Raw genomic sequence first — 22,008 nt, 5'->3', positions numbered from 1 at the left:
CTATACGCTCATACCATGACACATGTATGCTTATACATATTCTAAGTAACCTTATAGGCCCTACACACTGGCCGATTTGTTTGAAAGATATGAACGATCTCGTTCATAAATGAATGAGAACTCGTTCATATCTTTCCGCGTGGAGGCTCCAGCGATGAACGATGCGCGGCCCCGCGCTCGTTCATCGCTGGTCCCCCGTCGGCTGTGCATGCAAGCCAATATGGACGATCTCATCCATATTTGCCTGCACTTCAATGGAGCCGAGTGACGGGGGGAGTGAAGAAACTTCACTTCCCCCGTCACTGCCCCCCCGCCGCCGGGTCGCTCGTCCGCCGTATCAGCCGTCGGGCAGCTCGGCGGCGGATCGGCCAGTGTGTAGAGCCCTTTACTATACAAAGTTTACATTTATAGAAAAATGTTTCTGCTTAAACAATTAAAGGAGATCTCCAGCTAATAGTCCAAGGGACAGATGTATGAAGGCAAATTTTATGAACATTTTGCGAAAACTGGCATTGTACACATGTATTTTACGCTATTTTATTTTTTATTATATGAATTAAACTGATACAGGTTGAGTATCCCATATCCAAATATTCCGAAATACGGAATATTCCGAAATACGGACTTTTTTGAGTGAGAGTGAAATAGTGAAACCTTTGTTTTTTGATGGCTCAATGTACACAAACTTTGTTTAATACACAGTTATTAAACATATTGTATTAAATGATCTTCAGGCTGTGTGTATAAGGTGTATATGAAACAAATGAATTGTGTGAATGTACGCACACTTTGCTTAATGCCCAAAGTTATAAAAAATATTGGCTAAAATTACCTTCAGGCTGTGTGTATAAGGTGTATATGAAACATAAATGTATTCTGTGCTTAGACTTAGGTCCCATCACCATGATATCTCATTATGATATGCAATTATTCCAAAATACGGAAAAATCCGATATCCAAAATACTTCCGGTCCCAAGCATTTTGGATAAGGGAGACTCAACCTGTAATGCATTAGATATCTGCCACAAAAATTTTCACACTGTGAAATATCGCCAAATATTACAGGTTGTTTTTTTCTTCAAAAAGTCATACTTTTGGAATGTATCAAGTACAGAAAATGATTTTAATTTTCAAATTTGATTGCTTTCATTTTTGTCATCTTTTGATGAGGCATGAAAATGCATGGGGAAAGGCATGTTTTCTCATCCCACCCCTGAATCTCTGTGTTGCTCCTCCTCTCCCAGCACAGGGCACCAGAAGACTAAATAGACTTTCTCTACATCTGATACCTATACACCCATGTACTTTCATTTTAGCTAACCTTAACACTGTCCTCAATAGTTACTTCCCTACCCACTACAGGGGTAGGCAACATGTGCCACTCTGGCTGCTGTGGAACTACACAATTCAGCATTCCCTGCCACAGTTATTTTGTTAGGGAATGCTAAAACTGTGACAGGGCATTCTGTATGTGTAGTTCCACAGCAGCTGGAGTGCCAAAGGTTGCCTACCCCTGACCCACTAGTTACTTCACTACCCATTTGTCATATACAGGTGTATCAATAAAATTAATAAAAATATTTTAACAACAACCATATAAACTAAGTTTGGCTCATAAATCAGCCCATTTTCACAGTTTGCTTATTATTGTCTCCAGTTGCTGCTGTAAAATAATTCTGTACCATTGCCATTATTTATTTTACAATATGATAGCTTTGACAGTTTACATTTTTTATGTTTATTAATTACATTTTAATCATCTTTGCTGTAGATTTCTTTTGTGGTCTTATCCTGAGGCTATTGTTCTTATTACTTTTTTGCTTATCGCTGAAATTACACTACTCAAATTTGAATTCACTTTGATACATTTGAGTAAAAAGTTTTTTACAATAAAATGTATTATTAATCATGCTGTTCATGCAAAATTTAGCACATCTGCCCCAAGCCCTTTAAAAGCCGCGGGGGTTATTCTGAACGGAAGAGGGGGTTCCAGGACCCGAGTATTCATGACTCTTCTACCAGACTAACAGAAATGTTTCAGAATAATTTTGTATTGTACCACAGAAAAGTCAGTGGGGTAAATGTACTAAAACTTCTAAAACAGAGAATTGGTGATGTTGCCCATAGCAACCAATCAGATGCTGTCTATCATTTTCTAAAAAGGAATAGAGAAATGATAGACAGCATCTGATTGGATGCAATGAGCAACATCACCAATTCTCTGTTTTAGAAGCTTTAGTAAATTTACCCCAGTGTTACTGATTAGGTAGCTCCCATGGCTTGTCCAATCAGTGCCAGTGATAACTTTTTAATGGGCATCATTAGTTTTAAACTTTTTACCTTTTAGCCTGGCGGGACTGAATGTGGGGTGCAACACATACTGGATTGCATAAGTGATGCCCTCTCCATTGGCTACTTAAGTTCTAAAAATTGGTGGTAGGGTTGTCTTAATAAAAAGAAAAAAGATAACTTGAGGTCTCCTTTAATTTATGTATGAACTTTAAACCAAAGCAGGATTTTTCTTCTCTGCTGTTTTAGGACAATTTGCTATAATATTACATTTCTGCTCCACATTATCTTATTTAACTGTTATTTAAAGTTTGGTATTTTAACTACTGTGCAAAGAACATTCAGGTCAAATGCTGCATTCAATAGATGTGCAAATTAATGCAGAATTGTGATTTATAGCACTCACACAATTCACATCACAGTGTAGCCTTGCAATAAAGCATATATGTAATACACATGGTACAAAACTATATTATTTCTAGCAGTAACAGTACAGTGCAAACAATGTTTTATATATATATATATATATATATATATATATATAATTCACCTTAAAAGGTGAAAATTATATATTATATAGACTCATTACATGCAAAGTGAGGTATTTCAAGCATTTAATTGTTATAATTTTGATGACTGTGATTTAGAGCTTAAGAAAACCCCAAATCCAAAATCTAAGAAAATTAGAATATTACATAAAATCAATAAAAAAAGTATTTTAAATACAGAAATGTCGGCCCTCTATAATCATGCATATGTACTCAGTACTTGGTTTGGGTCCCATTTGCATGAATTACTGCCTCAATACGGCGTGGCATGGATTCTATCAGCCTGTGGCACTGCTGAGGTGTTATGGAAGACCAGGATGCTTCAATAGCGGCCTTCAGCACTTCTGCATTGTTCGGTGTAATGAGTACATATGAATGATTATACTTTTCAGAGGGCCGACATTTCTGTATTTAAAATCCTTTTTTTATTGATTTTATGTAATATTCGAATTTTCTGAGATTTTGGATTTGTGGTTATCTTAATCTGTAAGCAACATTCATCAAAATTCGATCAAATAAAGGCTTGAAATATCTCACTTTGCATGTAATGAGTCTATATAATATATTAGTTTCACCTTTTAAGTTTAATTACTGAAATAAATGAACTTTTGCACAATATTCTAATTTTCTGAGTTTCACCTGTAATATATATCCTATTAGCCTAAAAAAGTAAGCATTTACACTGTGCTAAAGTAACGTTCCTGACTTGTTTAAAAATGATTATTCTTACAAGTAGTTCGCAGTTATTCTTGAAGGCAAGTCTTGGAGTTTCCTTAGCATAGTGTTGCTGGGGAAAATTTTCACCATGTCCATCTTCATCTCTAGCCTGAAGGGAAATATAATGGCCTATTTAGGGACTTGAAACAAAAATTCCTGCATTCATAACAAGCATAAGTGCAAAATGTCAAACAGAAAACAAAATTGAAAACAGAAAATATCATATATCATATATATATGTATGTCACATTACTATTTGTGAAGAATGCATACTTTTGTTGAATTGGACATGTCACCAACTTTAAAACAACAAATGCAGAAACTGAAAGACATATGTGTAAGGATTTCCCCCTATCAGATTTGATGTGGATTACCGCTTCTCATAGGCCTCCCTCTGCTAGATACATTTATAGTATATCTGACACCCTTATAGTTTGGGACAAATGAATTGCTACTCAATGTGAATTCACTCTACCTTCCTCAGATTTATATCTCCTGGCAATTTCAAAATTAATTCCTGACTTTTCTTTACAGAACTGGCGTGATCTAGGTATTTTAATGATTAAAGACTTATATGATAATTCAGTGTTTAAAACTTTTCAGCAATTGCAAATACAATATTCTATTCTGGTGCAAGATTTTTATAAACACCTACAGTACGTATTAGACATTAGATTGTGATGCATTCACCTGCCCCACGCTTTCTCCCTTCTCCCCCTCTGTATGTACTCACTAAAGTTTCTGCCCTAGGTCATAAGTGCGGTATATCTCAATGGTATTCTACTCTACTTTCTCCTCACAATGAACCGAAGCTTCAAATCCAGGTTAGGTGTGAGTCAGAACTGAACATTTTTTTGACAGACAACGAATGGAGTAAAGTCTTTCTTAATGTCTTTATGCATAAACCATTTGGAAAAGATGTTTAAATCAATTCACGGCCTTTACCCCCTCTCACCCCCCCCCCCCACCCCCACCCCCCCCCCCCCCCCCATTCCTCCCTCGGATAGACTTCATAAATTTTGGCCTGAGTCTTCTAAATTCTGCTGGAGACAATGTTGGTTAGAGGGAACACTAATTCATATATTTTGGTCATGCCCTATTATTAAATATGGATAGACATTTTTGATCTGATTAAACAGATTGCAAATGTGTCCCTTCCTTTTCTTCCTGAAATTGTACTCTTACACTATTTTTCTACTTTTGTACCAAATGAATATGTATATATTATAGGCCATATATTTATAGCAACTAGGACTGATATAGCTCAATATTAGAAAAGAGTAAACACTCCACGTCTATCCAAAATTATAGCTGCTGTTCATCGCAGCTATGAAATGGAAATTATAGGATTTAAAGATTCTCTAGCCTCAACTTCTCCTCTGCATAAATGGCTATCTTGGTCAAATTATTAAACCTCCGCTGTAGCTCCACGGAATGTTCGGAGTTAAGAGATTTACAGTAGTTTTCCTTTCAGTCCTTATTCCTTATAAACCTCTGCTCCTGAGGATTAATCTGGCCCTTCAGATTTTTTTTTTTGTTTTTTTTTCTCTCCTGTCTCTTCCCCTGAGGTCCACATATTTAGAAATTACAGGCATGTGCACACTTTTCGCCTAACTTATGATTTTTTATTACATACTTATTGTCTGATTGACTTTCTCAAATTGGTATTTGGCATCTCTTTCCCCCTATTTTCTTTTTTATTTATTTTCATTTCTTTATAATATTGTTTTTCTTATTATAATTGTGGATCTAATGTTTATGTGCCAATGATCTCATATGCATTTACAATGACCCGTATGATCTGTAATGTCAAAATTTCTTTAATAAAAATATTTCAGCTAAAAAAAAACAACAAATGCAGATGTATCTAGTAAGCTGTGGCTAATTTAACAATTTGGTACAATGGGGGGTCATTTCGAGTTGATCGCTCGCTAGCTACTTTTTGCAGCCGTGCAAACGCATAGTCACCGCCCACTGTGGAGTGTATTTTAGCTTTGCAAGTGTGCGAACGCATGTGCAGCCGAGCAGTACAAAAATAGTTTGTGCAGTTTCTGAGTAGGTCTGAACTTACTCAGCCGCTGCGATCACTTCAGCCTGTCCGGTCCCGGAATTGACGTCAGACACCCGCCCTGCAAACGCTTGGACATGCCTGCATTTTTCCAACCACACCCTAAAAACGATCAGTTGACACCCATAAACGTCTTTTTCCTGTCAATCTTCTTGCGATCGGCTGCGCAAATGGATTCTTCGTAAAAACCACCGCCCAGTAACGATCCGCTTTGTACCCGTACGACGTGCCTGCGCATTGCGGTGCATACGCATGCGCAGTAGTGACCTGATCGCTGCACTGCGAAAAATGGCAGCGTGCGATCAGGTCGGAATGACCCCCAATGTGTACACATGCTGTATAACCTGTAGCAAATTGTGGGTCCGGGGCTTACGTTTTTTTTCATATCCGGCCATACACATTTCTGACTCCAATTGGAAAACAATGCACCAGAATTACCTTCTGTCAACTTATATATATGTCCTCATACATTTTGCCTCAATACACCATGCAGTGGGAGATGCCTGCCGTGAGTGAGCTGACAGGTCCCGCGCAACTCCGTTAGCGTCGGGTGTTTTTTTGCCAAAACTGAATCTTATTCACATAGTTATACGCACAAGCAGACTTTGCTGATTAAAATGATATGCGGCATGTCTATATTCTGTGTGTGACTACGGCTGTACCTGCATAGGAAATGCTACGTTACAGTGAACACTGTAATGTAGCATTTCGCATGCAGATACAGCCGCTGTCACACACAGAATATAGGCATGCTGCATATAATTTAATTCAGTAAAAGCTGCTTCTGTATCCTATTTGCATAATTTTGCACGAAAAGACGAGGGAGCTACCAAATCACACCTTGGTATGAGTAGAAGGGCTTTTTATCGTGCAAGGAGGCTAGATGTAAGTGGACACATCTGTTTATAGCATGTTGACCACAAGAGCAAGATTATTTACACTAGAGGAACATATACTGTAAATTGTATATCTTCAAGTAACTACTGTATGTATCAGCATGAGATATTAAATTAAAATGTTATAGTTAATTCTGAAAATGTCTACAAGTGCACTCTACAATAAATACATACTAAGGCTGAGCAGACCTACTCAGTGCCGCACATCCCCGCTTCAGATTGCCTGCGGCCCCCTTTAAAACTAATGCCGGCATCCGGCTTCCGGATGTCTCACTGAGGAAGCGCAAGCGAAACAGCTGTCTGAGGCGGGCGTCCATCCATGTGTTAGATGGGACACCACACACCCAGTGCAGTGTATCAGGATTACACACCTCCACATCAATTACTGTCAGGTACCTCTGTTCCCTTTTTGAGTGACATATTGCGGGACCGCATGGCGGGTGACTAATCCTGCAATACCATTTGGCGTCAGGATCGTCACCACGATCGGGGTCCCAGCATTGTCACCTGGCTATCTTCTTTCAGGCAATATGGGATGTACAGGAGGGTAACGCTCACCTGCACCAATGTTCCACAATGCAGGGAAGCAGCTTACACTCATTAAGAAAATAGTGCACTCATTTACTTTTGACTAAACTATATTTTCCTACTTCATTTCATGCTCTCTCATTGTTAATGAGGACTCTTATTATTATTTTTTTATTATTACATTTTATTTATAGGGCGCCACAAGTGTTTCGCAGCGCCGTACAAAGGACAGTACAGGGAGACAAAACTTAGCATAACAGTAAATAAATAACAAAAATGGAGTGCAGGTAACAAAGAGCAACACAATTCTCAAAACATAATACAGCTTAGATGTAAGTAGCGAAGGAGTAATCATTGTACTACTTGGGGCTGGCAGCCATAGATAGAGATGAGCCTTTACCAGCAGGAGAGAAAGCAGGTAAAGATGGTCGCTGAGTGAAATGTGTCCAGAAGAGGGTTTAGACAAGAGGAAAGAGGGCCCTGCTCTGAAGAGCTAACAATCTAGTGGGGAGGGGCAACAGACAGATGACATGAGGTGCAAGCCGGTAGAAGCCTGATGGTGGTATGCGAGCAAAGCAGAGATGTCCAAGGCATGGGGCAGGGGGATGGAGGAGCAGCCTAAGGACTAGGTTATGCATTGGAGGGGTACGCTTTGACCCCCTGCGCTGATACATCAGGGTGTCCAGGGCTGTCTTAACAAAAGCTGAAGCATTCTACCTGTTTCTAACCCTTGGGTGTAGTTGAGGCACGCTCATTCGCTGTATCATGCATGCCACACAGTGAACAGCAGCTGCCTCACTGCACCGATAATAGGTGTGCCTTTTTTCTGCCAAGAATATATCCGCACAACTTTATGGGATTCTATAACCCCAGACCCTAATAATAATTACACATGAATGGTATGGTGGGAGAATCAACCTACTAATATTGCTTCTTAGCCAGTTGATATCACATACTGTTCTACATTACTACAACAGATACATGTGTGTAACAAATTAATGGATACATTCTGGTCTGAGATTACATAGATTTATACAAAGTATCCCTATGAGTAAACACTAAAAAAATAATAACAGAGGGTTGTTTTGAAATATGTTGGATGTGGAACAGTGAGCTTTTTACAATGGGTATGCTCACTAGAAATTAAATATGTTATTATTGTGTGTACCTCTATACTGCACTGGGTGAATTCTACAGTATCTGTACTGAGACAATTTTGTAATAATCTTTGCTTGCACCATAGATTTTTGTATTTTACATTCGTGAATGATGCTACATTATTTCGCTAATACCTCTATATGAGATAATATATCACGTGATGCATTGGGAGTTTTCTAACTGTGGTACTGGAAATTGTTGTCACAACCACACGATTAGTTGAGACTCAACCAACCTTATTTATTGCCAATCGTGACACTATCCAATAATCCACACAGATCTGTGGGTGTGATTTGGGGGATAGTGGCTGCTATATGGGTAATCCATTACACTGACATTTTTTGGTTGTAGTGTCGGCTATTAATAAAGTCTTTACATTGATATCAGCAATTTATTGACACCTAACCAGCTTTATTCATTGCAATATATGATACCATCCAAAAACCCACACGGAATATAGGGTGTGGTTTGGGCAATTTTGGCTGTGGCATGTATAATCATTGACATTGCTAAATTTGGACTAACAGTTGGCTGTGGTACTTACGATAGCCCACATTTACATTGTCAATAAATTAATACCAAATCATTTATATCTATACCTTATGTGATATTACCCAGTATTCCATACGAAATTGTGGGTATGATTTGGAAATTTCTAGTTGTTGCACATTCTATCTCCTATACTGATATTATCAGTTATAGGTGACACTCAACCAACTGTACCTTTCTCCCAACGTGAAAATAATAAACTCCACACGGAAATATGGGTGTGGTTTCAGGTTATTTATGTGTATATGTGAAAGTCTTTGTCTTGTTTTTGGTACAGTATTTTAATGATAGATTAAAAGTTATATTTTATTAGATAACATTGTTCAATGAATGCCCCCCCCCCCCCAAAAAAAAAAAAAAAACGAGAGTTTCTTTTTCTTTCTTTTCTGTTTAATGCTAACCAACTCTCAGGGGTGCACCTCCACATGAGTTCATTTTGACACCCTTTTATAGGGATAATATATGTACATTATTGTGGTACATCAATTTACTGGTTGTTTCAACCATATCATTCTGCTTACAATACCTGTGCTCAAGTTTCTCCTTTCCTTTCCCCCTCACCCTGTCTTTCCCTTTATCTAGTTAAGGCTGAGATTTATCAACCTTGGAGAGAGATAAAGTAGCAACCAATCAGCTCCTGTCATTTTTCAGGCACTAAGATAATAATTCTGAGCCACTCTGATGGCACACTATAATAGCACTAAGCTGGGTGTGTCACATAAATGTATGTGTAACAGGGGAAAACCATATGTAATATATATTACCTGTAGTGTAAGGCCGCGTACACACTAGAACGATGTGTACTCGGATGATATGCCGGCCGATATATCGCATCCGCAGTACACATCAGCATGATGCAAAGGACAGAGAGATCCCTTGTTCTGTGCTTCGTTACACTGCACAGCACCACATGTGATATTGTATGGTTGACTGAGCAGCACGGGAAACTGGAAGATATTGCAGGCAACCGCGGGAGTGCACAGATGGGCATACACACTCAATTATCTGGCCAATACGTCATTTCGATTCTACCGGAAACGACACATCGGGCTGAGATCGCTCTATTGTGTACCCGGCCTAATTCTCTTTTCAAATATCATGATATTTATTCATGATTTTCTCTTTAGTTATTACACTATTTAACACATCTGTACGCTACAATATCTAAAACTATGGATAATATTTATTTTAAATTGACATACACGTTTGATAAATGAAACTGAGATTGACAGGTTTTTACAAATAGTAGGATTTCCATGCGATTCACTTGGTTTGATGTGTCTGGGATAGTGTGAAAAGGATTCCTAGCCCCAAAAATATGGAAAATACATAACATTTGTAACATTTATTGACTGATTTTTATAGCTGTAAAAATAAATAATTCTGCTGGAATTTCTTGTGTTAAAGTTTTTTTTTCCACATGCACTGTAAGAATGGATTGCTGAATCTGTCCTCCTGTGTTTCGGCCAAGCAAGGTATTTACTAGTCATCATTGTTGTATACTGGCCTACTCTCCAGGAATGCTGCCAATTGCAGGGAGCGATCCTGGGAGAGTAGAACAGCCCCCGGATCTGGGAGCTTGATGATGCCATCAGAAGTGAATCACGGCATTCTACAGCAGGGAGTGGGCCTATGAAAACGTGATTGACTGCACAACATCCCCCACAGATCCCACCTTGACCTCATCCTCTTGGATCTCTGTCAGCAGGTATGTATTGGTTTGACCACAGTTATATGTCTTGTATGTAGCGGTTGTAGTGGGGAAAAGCACTACAAGTAGCAGCTGGTGCACCAATAAATAGTAGCTGAGAAGTGATAAAAAGCACATATTATGAGGAGGTCCAATGCTATCAACAATACTGGGGCTTCGTTAAAACTGCAGAGATAAAATATAACTTGAGGACTATGTATGACACAGTGCAAGCTGCTTTGATCTACATTGTTAACTAAGAAAACTGCAATTTAAATAGCACCATTAAGTGGGCCCATTAGACATGAGGGTTTACATGAGTTTTTTTATTTTATTTTATTTCCAATCTACTTAGCTTTCTCTTGCAGAGTGAATGACTACAACATATAGGTGAGAGGAGGAGTGTCAGCAGCATGCTCATTAAAATGTTCATTTCTGTGACACTTGCACTCTGCTCCGCTCCCATCTCACATAACTGCTCTGCCCCCACTCTTCCGCTTTCATTTTTCCCTGTCTCCTGAAACTCACAGCTGAGCTGTCTACAACCCATATGGCTTGCATGTAATTATGTATATTTCATTTTGCACTGCATTAAAATTATAGCTTTCTGGCACATGGCCAACTCGTTTAAGAAAAAATACAAATGAAGACTAGAGAAAAATGAAGAGAAAAAAAAATGTAGCTGGAAGGGGGTGATAGTTATTGGAGAATAGTAAGTAGCTGTGTTTCTTCAATACATCTAGCTCAAGTAGGAAATAGTAACATCACACCTCACTCATGTAGAAACAATGTACGAGTTTCCCTAGTAACACTTAATCCATTGTGTCACACTAAGAATTGGTAGTCAGTACTGTCCTCAAATACTAAGCATATACAGTGACAGTAAAATTCAATTGTAAGCCATGTGCCGCCAGACATAAATAAACATTACAGTTTAATATGGTAGGGAATCTCTGCTCATTTTCCTGCGCACCTCTATGGAGAAAAATGATTAAAAATACTGGTTACGGAGAGCCTTAGGGGTATATGCAATTACCGGCGAATCACGGCAATTTTTTGCCCGTTTTTTAATTCGACACAATTCGACCGTCGAATTCCGGCAAGTGGGTGCCGAAATTCAACATATTCACTAAAAAACGGATTCGACAGTCCCGCTGTCGAAAAACGGCTGATTTGACGGATTTTGATCCAATTTTTAAAAAAACGGAAAAAACCCGAAAAAAAATTGCGTGGGGTCCCCCCTCCTAAGCATAACCAGCCTCGGGCTCTTCGAGCCGGTGCTGGTTCTAAAAATCCGGGGGGGAAATGACAGGGGATCACCCGTATTTTTAAAACCAGCACCGGGCTCTGCGCCTGGTGCTGGTGCAAAAAATACGGGGGACAAAAAGAGTAGGGGTCCCCCGTATTTTTACACCAGCATCGGGCTCCACTAGCTGGACAGATAATGCCACAGCCGGGGGTCACTTTTATACAGCGCCCTGCGGCCGTGGCATTAAATATCCAAGTAGTCACCCCTGGCCGGGGTACCCTGGGGGAGTGGGGACCCCTTCAATCAAGGGGTCCCCCCCCAGCCACCCAAGGGCCAGGGGTGAAGCCCGAGGCTGTCCCCCCCATCCAAGGGCAGCGGATGGGGGGCTGATAGCCTTGAGAAAATTGAAAGAATATTGTTTTTTCCAGTAGTACTACAAGTCCCAGCAAGCCTCCGCCGCAAGCTGGTACTTGGAGAACCACAAGTACCAGCATGCGGGAGAAAAACAGGCCCGCTGGTACCTGTAGTTCTACTGGAAAAAAAATACCCAAATAAAAACAGGACACGCACACCGTGAGAGTAAAAGTTTATTTCACACATGTCGACACACACATACTTACCTATGTTCACACGCCGACCTCTGTCCACTTGTCCAAGTAGAATCCACGGTGTACCTGTGAATAAAATTATACTCACCTCAATCCAGTGTCCAGATTATAATCCACGCACTTGGCAAAAAAAAAAAAAACGAACACCCGAACCAGGCGGACTGAAAGGGGTCCCATGTTTACACATGGGACCCCTTTCCCCGAATGCAGAGACCCCCCCGTGACTTCTGTCACAGAAAGGTCTCTTCAGCCAATCAGGAAGCGCTACTTCGTGGCACTCTCCTGATTGGCTGTATGCGCGTCTGCTGTCAGACAGCGCATCGCACAGCTCCCTCCATTAGTTTCAATGGTGGGAACTTTGCGGTCAGCGGTGGGGTTACCCGCGGTCAGCTGCTGACCGCGGGTGACCTCACCGCTGACCGCAAAGTTCCCACCAATGAATATAATGGAGAGGCTTTGCGATGCGCTGTCTGACAGCTCAGACGCGCATAGCCAATCAGCAGAGTGCCAGGACATTGCGCTCGCTGATTGGCTGAAGAGACCTTTCTGTGACAGCAGTCACGGGGGGGTCTCTGCATTCGGGGAAAGGGGTCCCATGTGTAAACATGGGACCCCTTTCAGTCCGCCTGGTTCGGGTGTTCGTTTTTTTTTTTTTTTGCCAAGTACGTGGATTATAATCTGGACACTGGATTGAGGTGAGTATAATTTTATTCACAGGTACACGTGGATTCTACTTGGACAAGTGGACAGAGGTCGGCGTGTGAACATAGGTAAGTATGTGTGTGTCGACATGTGTGAAATAAACTTTTACTCTCACGGTGTGCGTGTCCTGTTTTTATTTGGGCATTTTTTTCAGTAGAACTACAGGTACCAGCGGGCCCGTTTTTCTCCCGCATGCTGGTACTTGTGGTTCTCCAAGTACCAGCTTGCGGGGGAGGCTTGCTGGGACTTGTAGTACTACTGGAAAAAAACAATATTCTTTCAATTTTCTCAAGGCTATCAGCCCCCCATCCGCAGCCCTTGGATGGGGGGGACAGCCACGGGCTTCACCCCTGGCCCTTGGGTGGCTGGGGGGGACCCCTTGATTGAAGGGGTCCCCACTCCCCCAGGCTACCCCGGCCAGGGGTGACTAGTTGGATATTTAATGCCACGGCCGCAGGGCGCTGTATAAAAGTGACCCCCGGCTGTGGCATTATCTGTCCAGCTAGTGGAGCCCGATGCTGGTGTAAAAAATACGGGGGACCCCTACTCTTTTTGTCCCCCGTATTTTTTGCACCAGCACCAGGCGCAGAGCCCGGTGCTGGTTTTAAAAATACGGGGGATCCCCTGTCATTTCCCCCCCCCCCCGGATTTTTAGAACCAGGACCGGCTCGAAGAGCCCGAGGCTGGTTATGCTTAGGAGGGGGGACCCCACGCAATTTTTTTTCGGATTTTTACCATTCCATTTAAAAAAAATAAAAAAAATAAAAAAATAATCTTTTTAAAAATATATAAATAATACTTGTGCCTCCAAAATAGACAAACCAAGTACCTAATCCCTTCTAATATAAATAGATATGCTATTACCAAAAAAAAACCACGCAAAAAAAACATGTTTTAAATTTTTTTTATTAGATTCCGCCACCAAAGTGTGGCGGATTGAAAATGACGAATTTACTGTCTAAAAGCACTGTTGTCGAATTTCCAAACTTCAATTGAATATACTTTTGGCGAATTGCCGCATTTATACCATTGCAGAAATGTAGAATTTGACAAATGTCGAATTTCAAAAAGTCGAATTTGGAAAGTCCGTTTTTTGACGAAAAGTACTGAATTGCATTGTCTAATTTTTTTTTTGGGCGAAAATGTCCCGTTTTTCGACATTTTCGGGAATTCGACCGCAATTGCATATACCCCTTAGTCTGTGTCAGTTTCATAGAATTCCAAGCACACACCTCTGAAGTGAATTCCCCTAATGAGCGTGTGTATATATGTGTGTGTGTGTGTATATATATATATATATATATATATACCACAACAACCACCTAGGTGGAAGGTGCACTCACGCCCAGAAATTAGTCTCTGAAGTCACTTGTAAATTCAGTATATTTTTTATTCGGGTTCACTGTTGATGCCGTATTTCATCGACGTTTCGGTCCTTATGTGGACCTTTATCAAGATTGGCACTTAAATCACCTATACAATCAGAAACAGTTACAATTAATATGTATAAGAACCCAGATTTACTCAACACCAACACCACCAGTGCCTCCCAGGCCCTGAAGACTGTCACAAAAACCAGAAAACGTATTAAAAAGCTGTTTTTTTATATATGTAAAAAAGATACTTGGAAGTAATCCACGTGTGATGAAAGAGACACCTCCACCGTTAGGACTATCTGTTTAGATAGGCAAGTGATTACCTGGACGATATGCCAGATCACTCAGATGCGTGGAATGGCCTTTAGAGTTGGCAACATGCCTGATCACATAATGAAGTTAAAAGGCTATAACGTAGGAAGGTTGCAAGGCGTAGTCACCTATTAGATAAATAACAGAGTAACTACACCATAAGAAAATACACTAACAACGTCATTTAGGAAAAGATCATACCTAGTTACATGTAGAAATAGCTCATGGCAGCTTGTGGGCTCTGTGCATATGTGAGACACTCAGTCTATAAGGAGGCACAACAGGGAAAAAATAATCACCAACCGTAATCATGTGTCAGAAGGGAGCTGCAGGAGAACCATACTCACTGCTCAAGTGTCCAGAGCCAAATGGAAGCTGCATAAAGTTCAGCCTCAGCTGAGCACTATTTAAGGATCAACCACAGGAAGTGCCAATTAGGAAGATTAAGTCTCTCATTAACTTATCACCTCTCAGATAACTGACTCAGACCAACTGGGTAAAACGTTACAGGGTTCACAGGACATGCGGTGGCTATCGCTAACGCACGGCTACTTAAATGAGTGGATTTTAACGATTTAGAAGGGCAACTGCCGGAGACGCGTCTTTTGCGTTCCACCGACCGGAACTCCATGCGTTCCACTCCGCGGAAGTGGCGCTGGCCGGAAGTCTCTGCGTTCCACTCGCGGAGAGAACCGTAATGAGGCTTATCCACGGATCGCAATCTGACCTTGCATGCAAGCAGCCACCACCCCCCAGCCCTCAAGGAAGGATTGCCCATATCCCAGTACCTCAGAGCCATGAGGATCAATTCCAACGCAGCACTCAAAGATCAACAATGTAACGAGATCACTTCTCGCTTTATGGAGCGAGGGTACACCAGTAGTGTACTTACTCGCTGTCTTAATAAAGCAAACAGCATTTTTCATGGACAACAGGTTAAAAACCCCATTCGTAATAATCGGATGATTTGTTCCACTCAGTATGATGGTTCCACAAGTGCAACCAGAAAGGTAACTAGGTATGATCTTTTCCTAAATGACGTTGTTAGTGTATTTTCTTATGGTGTAGTTACTCTGTTATTTATCTAATAGGTGACTACGCCTTGCAACCTTCCTACGTTATAGCCTTTTAACTTCATTATGTGATCAGGCATGTTGCCAACTCTAAAGGCCATTCCACGCATCTGAGTGATCTGGCATATCGTCCAGGTAATCACTTGCCTATCTAAACAGATAGTCCTAACGGTGGAGGTGTCTCTTTCATCACACGTGGATTACTTCCAAGTATCTTTTTTACATATATAAAAAAACAGCTTTTTAATACGTTTTCTGGTTTTTGTGACAGTCTTCAGGGCCTGGGAGGCACTGGTGGTGTTGGTGTTGAGTAAATCTGGGTTCTTATACATATTAATTGTAACTGTTTCTGATTGTATAGGTGATTTAAGTGCCAATCTTGATAAAGGTCCACATAAGGACCGAAACGTCGATGAAATACGGCATCAACAGTGAACCCGAATAAAAAATATACTGAATTTACAAGTGACTTCAGAGACTAATTTCTGGGCGTGAGTGCACCTTCCACCTAGGTGGTTGTTGTGGTATATTGGTGGCCTCTCAGGTCATTAGGAGCACCCGCCGTCGTTATTACTTTTGATGAGAGTGCAGGACCTTCCAAGACTATATATATATATATATATAGATGGTACGGTTCTATGGTTAGGATTACTTCTCCTGTCCTTGTAGCAAAAGAACCAGACGGCACTCTGGGGTTTTGAAAAAGTAGACATACGTGTATTGGACACAGCAAGTGAATTAAACAAGCATAGGATTACCCACCTACTCGCTCTCTCCTCACATCCCCTCCCCCATCCACTGCACCCCCAACCCCCTCTCTCCCACACAGATTACCCACCTACTCGCTCTCTCCTCACATCCCCACCCCCATCCACTGCACTTCCAACCTCCCTCCCCACACAGGTTCCCCTCTGCTGCTCACTCTCTCCTCACATTCCCTCCCCCATCCACAGCACCCCCAACTCCCCCACCGCTCCACATACAGGCTCGCATCTGCTGCTCACTCTCTGCTCACATCCCCTCCCCCATCCACGGCACCCCCTCCCCTCCCCACCCATCCCCACACAGGTTCCCCTCTGCTGCTCACTCTCTCCTCACATCCCCTCCCCCATCCACGGAACCCCCCCTCCACACAGGGTCACCTTTGCTGCTCACTCTCTTCTCACATCCCCCCACCCCTCCTCATACAGGCACATATTTGCTGCTCACTCTCTCCTCACATCCCCTCCACCTTCCACGGTACCCCCAACCCCACCCCTCCCGTCCCTCCTCTCTCTCCTCATACAGGCTCACATCTGCTGCTCACTCTCTCCTAGGGATGGCCATCGACTATCGATTATTTGAAATCATCGATGGTCTATGACCAATGTTAACTATTTTTACCATCGATGGGGTAGAACCAGATGGTTTCCCGCCATCGATGGTAAGAAGCTATTGAATAATTTTATTTTTTTCTCTTCAGGGTGTTGGGGACACGAAGCATAGCTCCGCCCCCAACACCCATGAAGCCACGCCCCCACACCCTGATTGGTCTGCTACATGCTCAATTTCAAAGTGGGGTTAACCATCGATGGTTACCTTATAGATGGTTTCCCACCATTGAGGTTATCCATCAATGGTACCATCTATGGTAACCATCGATGGATAACCCTCTGATGGCCATCCCTATTCTCTCCTCACATCCCCTCCCCCATCCACGGCAACCCCAACCATCCTCCCCTCCTCATACAGGCTCACGTCTGCTGCTCACTCTCTCCTCACATCCCCTCCCCCATCCACAGCACCCCCAATCCTCCTGATCCCCTCCTCATACAGGCTCACATCTGCTACTCACTCTCTCCTCACATCCCCTCCCCCATCCACAGCACCCCCAACCCCCCAATCCTCCTGATCCCCTCCTACCCCTCCTCATACAGGCTCACATCTGCTGCTCACTCTCTCCTCACATACCCTCCCCCATCCATAGCACACACCCACCACCCCAGCCAGTCTCACCTCTGCTGCTCACTCTCCCCTCACATCCCCTCCCCTATCCATGGCACCCCGCCCTCCCCACCCCGCACATGTACCCGTCTCCTGCTCACTATCTCCTCACATCCCCCTCTCCCATCCACAGCACCCCTGACCTCCAAGCCCTCTCCACGCAGGTTCACCTCTCCTGGTCACTCTTTCCTCACATCTCCCATCCATGGCACCCCGGACTCCCTCCCCCCTGACTCACTCTCTTCTCACATCCACCCCTCCCATCCACAGAACCCCTAACACCCCCTCCCCTCCCCACACAGGTTCTCCTCTCATGCTCTTTCTCCCCTCACATCCCCCTTCTCCTATCCCTCTCTCTCTTTCTCTCTCTATCACTCACTGACACTGTCTCTCTTCGCCCTTTCTCTCATCCCTCCCTCTCTATCTATCCCTGACACACACTCCCTCTCTCGCTCTTTCTCTCTATTCCTGGCATACTCTCTCTCCCTCTGTCTATTCCTGACACCCTCTCTCCTCCTCACTCTATCCTGGGCATTCTCTCACACCCCTCTCTCTTTTTTTTATCCCTGACACCCTCTCTCTCTAACCCCCTCTCTATCAATGACACCCTCTCTCTCCTACCCCTCTCTCTTTCTATCTTTGACACCCTCTCTCACCCCCTCTCTATACCTGACACTCTCTCTCTCACCCCTCTCACTTTCTGTCATTCCCTCACTTTCTCTGACATTCTCTTTCTCTCACATTCCTCTCTCTCCCTCTCACCCCTCTCTCCCACCCTGACACTGTCTCGCTCTCTGCTTCTTATTTCCTCACTTTCTCTGACCCTTCCGACCCTCTCCCTGACACTGGATAAGATTTCCCCCCCAAGTGGCATGTGAACAATGTAAGAACATTAAAATTTTAATTTAGTAATCACTGGGGCCAGATTAAAGTCTGTTAAATGTATATGTCACATATACTGTATGTGCATAATGATGAAGGTGTAATGTCAGTATTATGCTTTGCTGTGTAATGCAGGTGTGATGTCAGTATTATTCTCTGATGTGTAATGTAGCTACGATGTCAGTGTGTAGCCAGTAATGAGCTTTATATTTTGGTAACACCCCTGATTGACAGTAGATATGCCCATAGGTGGAGATAGACATGCCCCTTGGGTGAAATGTGACATGCACCCTCAATGGTGCGCCGCGCCGCGCATTAGAGTGCGATCTTTAATCTCCCTGAAACTACTTTTCAAAAGTAGGCAAGTATGTCACAAGGACATAGTGGGGCTCTCGCTGGCGCTGGTGGATAAACTGGAGGGGACTCGGGGAGAGGATACTACCTGGAGCTGGCCTTAGGGACCCCGGCACAGACGGTAAGTGCCCAGCGATGGCAGGCTCTGCCTGTGCTTACACTGTATGAGGGGGCTTCCTGACCACCGGGGGATGGGGGTAAGGGCCACACACACACAATCCATCCATCTATATACTAACCTAAGGGGCCAGTTATATATATATATAGTGTGGCTACTTACCCCAGCAGGTGAGGAGCCAGCTGTTTATAATGTAGCTACTTACCTCAGTGGGTGAGTGGCCAGTTATAAGCCCCTCCCCCACCTACAGCACCTCCCCCAACCATAGCACCTCGGGACACCCTCCCCCATCCGCGTCTCCCCCGCACCCGCCACTCCCCCAACCACAGCACTGTTATATCCTGATATACATTTCTTTATTTCAATGAATCATGCAGTATTAAGATTATATATTTTATTTCTTATTGGTAAGTAATACTTGCATGGTTACAGATAGACATCAAAACCACATGGCTGCTCTGCTTCTCCTCTCTCTTCTACTTCCTGATCACATGTTCATCTGTGCAGCAAGATTCTTAAAGATACACTACCTCATCTACCTAATGCACATAAACTATCTTCATAGATACTACAAGCACCTCCGGCCCCATCCGCCCCCCCTCAACCCGCAGCATCTGCAGACACCCTCCCCCATCTGCAGTCCCCCCCGCACCCACCCGAAGCACCTCCGCAACCGCCCCTCTTCCACCTGCGGCATCCCCGGACCCCCTCCCCCACCCGCGTCTCCCCTGCACCCGCCACTCCCCCAACCACAGCACCTACTAGGTGATTCATTGTGCCCTGCGTGCGCTGTTCATGCCGTCGCAAGGGGCTACAGCCCCTTAGCCATCGCATGCCCTTTATCCGTTTCTAACCACTCACACAATTATGTTTGGAGGTAATACTCCATATAATAATAATATTGCACGCCCCAAGGGCCCCTTGCGACGGTGTGAAGAGCGCCTGTAGGGCGCGATGAGTCACCTAGTATATATATATATATATATATATATATATACAGTTGTGCTCATAAGTTTACATACCCTAGCAGAATGTGTGATTTTCTGGCCATTTGTCAGAGAATATGAATGATAACTCACAAACTTTTCTTTCACTCATGGTTAGTGGTTGGGTGAAGCCATTTATTGTCAAACAACTGTATTTACTCTTTTTGAATAAGAATGGAAGTTTGGAAAAAATCAAGTACAAAGATATTTTGAATTGCAATTCTAACTATGTCGTTTATCTTATAACATGTGGCTGCAAACTACATTATGTAGGAAAAACCAAAAGGAGTTTAAAACTTCGCATACAAGAACATCTTCGGAATATAAAAAATAAAATTCAAACCCACAGTGTGCCCAGACATTTCATGAAATTTCATAATTCAGATACAAGTAGTTTAAAATTTTCCATTTTAGAACAAATTACAGAAAATCCTAGAGGTGGTAGTAGAGACCTACAGTTAACAAAGTGAGAATCCTTTTGGATATACGAATTAGACACACTTACCAAAAAGGGTTAAATGAGGGTATAGATATTGTTTCATTCATTTAAAATATATACATTTCTTTGATGTGAAACAATGGTCAATTATATATTTTTATCCATATTTTCTGTATACTATTATCTCGTATTAGAATTTAATGAGATTGAGAACATTACCATATCTTTATAATTATAAGGCTAATCTAAAATGATCATTTTTTTCATTTTGGATGATAATTGAAAAAATCAGTTAAGAACTCCGTATTGATTAAAGATATATTCTAAAAGGAACCATAATTGTGTCTTAATCATAATCCCAAGATAGGCTGATGTGTAATTATGTTTATTTACCATTGGAACACAAGAGCGTTCCATTTGATCTGTTCTGTTAGGCTAATTTGGCCATGTGACCCGGTCACCACGTGACCGGCTCATCGCCATGGAAACCGGCTTGTGGATCTGTTAGCTGGTTACCATGGAAACCAGAATAACACAGTAGCGTGCCTTGGCCGGGCGCAATATGAGTGGCAGAGGGTCTCCATGGCAACCAGAACGGCTTGGAGACGTGTTAGGCTGGCGGAGAGGCGCGCACGGGATCCCGGATGTGGACGGAGGTGACGCGCACAGACGCGCCCCCTTCCCTTCATGTACAGGACCATGGAGGAATAATCAGAATGCGTCCCATAGGTTAAGGATGCATGCCCAGTGGGAATAATCTAAAAAGAGGCTTGACACGCATACAGGAAGCACGGGACGCTCCTGTATCAAATTGACTATCAATTAAAGGAATTAACTCATATAATGTTTCCAAAATCATTTATAAATATAAAATATAAGCTGCATATTGGAAGGGATGTTAGCCAACATAAGATACAATTAATTTTATGTAGGTATTATCTTTTAATACTCAGAAAAAAGATAGTTTTATAGATACAATTAATTAACTATTCACAGGAAGTGATGCAGGACTAGGGGGGAATATAAGATCAAATGGAGCTCACAGGGTTCATTCAGAGTGAGGACAGCAGCTCTAGCTTGCAGCTATCAGTAAGTAATCACATACATATTTGTGTATCTTATTTATTTTGTTGGTGCTGGTGATTTTGTCACTAACATTAGGTAAATTAATTTAATATAAAAACTATTTAAATAGACATTATATCACTTATGTAATCTTAGTATAAAAATATTAAATTTTTCACACTATTAATTTATTAATTAATCAAATAAGTAATTATTTTTTCACACTATTAAAGATGTTTTCACTATGATAGGATAAACTTTGAACTATTTAGTATATGATTATATCAATTAATATACATATTGATTTTAGAATTAAATAAAGAATCAGAACGGTCCTGTACGCTGGTTATAAGAAAATCTGAGTTTCTTGCACTGGTTGTATTACCAAATATAAGATATTATCACTGAGACTTTTTG

At 42.1% G+C, this 22,008-nt stretch overlaps 1 protein-coding gene and 2 long non-coding RNA genes across 3 annotated transcripts in view; 1 reads left to right on the top strand and 2 right to left on the bottom strand.

Annotated features, from left to right (window-relative positions):
- The window catches only part of SOBP (sine oculis binding protein homolog), a 267,379-nt gene that overhangs the window by 75,424 nt on the left and 169,947 nt on the right, over positions 1-22,008 (bottom strand). The window contains exon 5 of the mRNA XM_063917072.1: positions 3,569-3,664. Coding sequence (XP_063773142.1) covers positions 3,569-3,664 — 96 coding nt within the window. The remainder of the gene's footprint in view (positions 1-3,568; positions 3,665-22,008) is intronic.
- On the bottom strand, positions 14,373-14,956 carry LOC134911523 (uncharacterized). The gene is made up of 3 exons (XR_010176641.1): positions 14,893-14,956; positions 14,703-14,819; positions 14,373-14,476 (listed from the first exon to the last, which is right to left on the bottom strand). It is a non-coding gene; the product is annotated as an uncharacterized LOC134911523 (long non-coding RNA).
- LOC134911522 (uncharacterized) lies at positions 15,787-16,229 on the top strand. The gene is made up of 2 exons (XR_010176640.1): positions 15,787-15,899; positions 16,126-16,229. It is a non-coding gene; the product is annotated as an uncharacterized LOC134911522 (long non-coding RNA).

Source organism: Pseudophryne corroboree, chromosome 4 (genome assembly GCF_028390025.1).
Source record: "Pseudophryne corroboree isolate aPseCor3 chromosome 4, aPseCor3.hap2, whole genome shotgun sequence".
In the NCBI taxonomy this organism is placed as follows: Eukaryota; Metazoa; Chordata; class Amphibia; order Anura; family Myobatrachidae; genus Pseudophryne; species Pseudophryne corroboree.
This window is presented reverse-complemented; position numbering and strand designations above follow the sequence as displayed.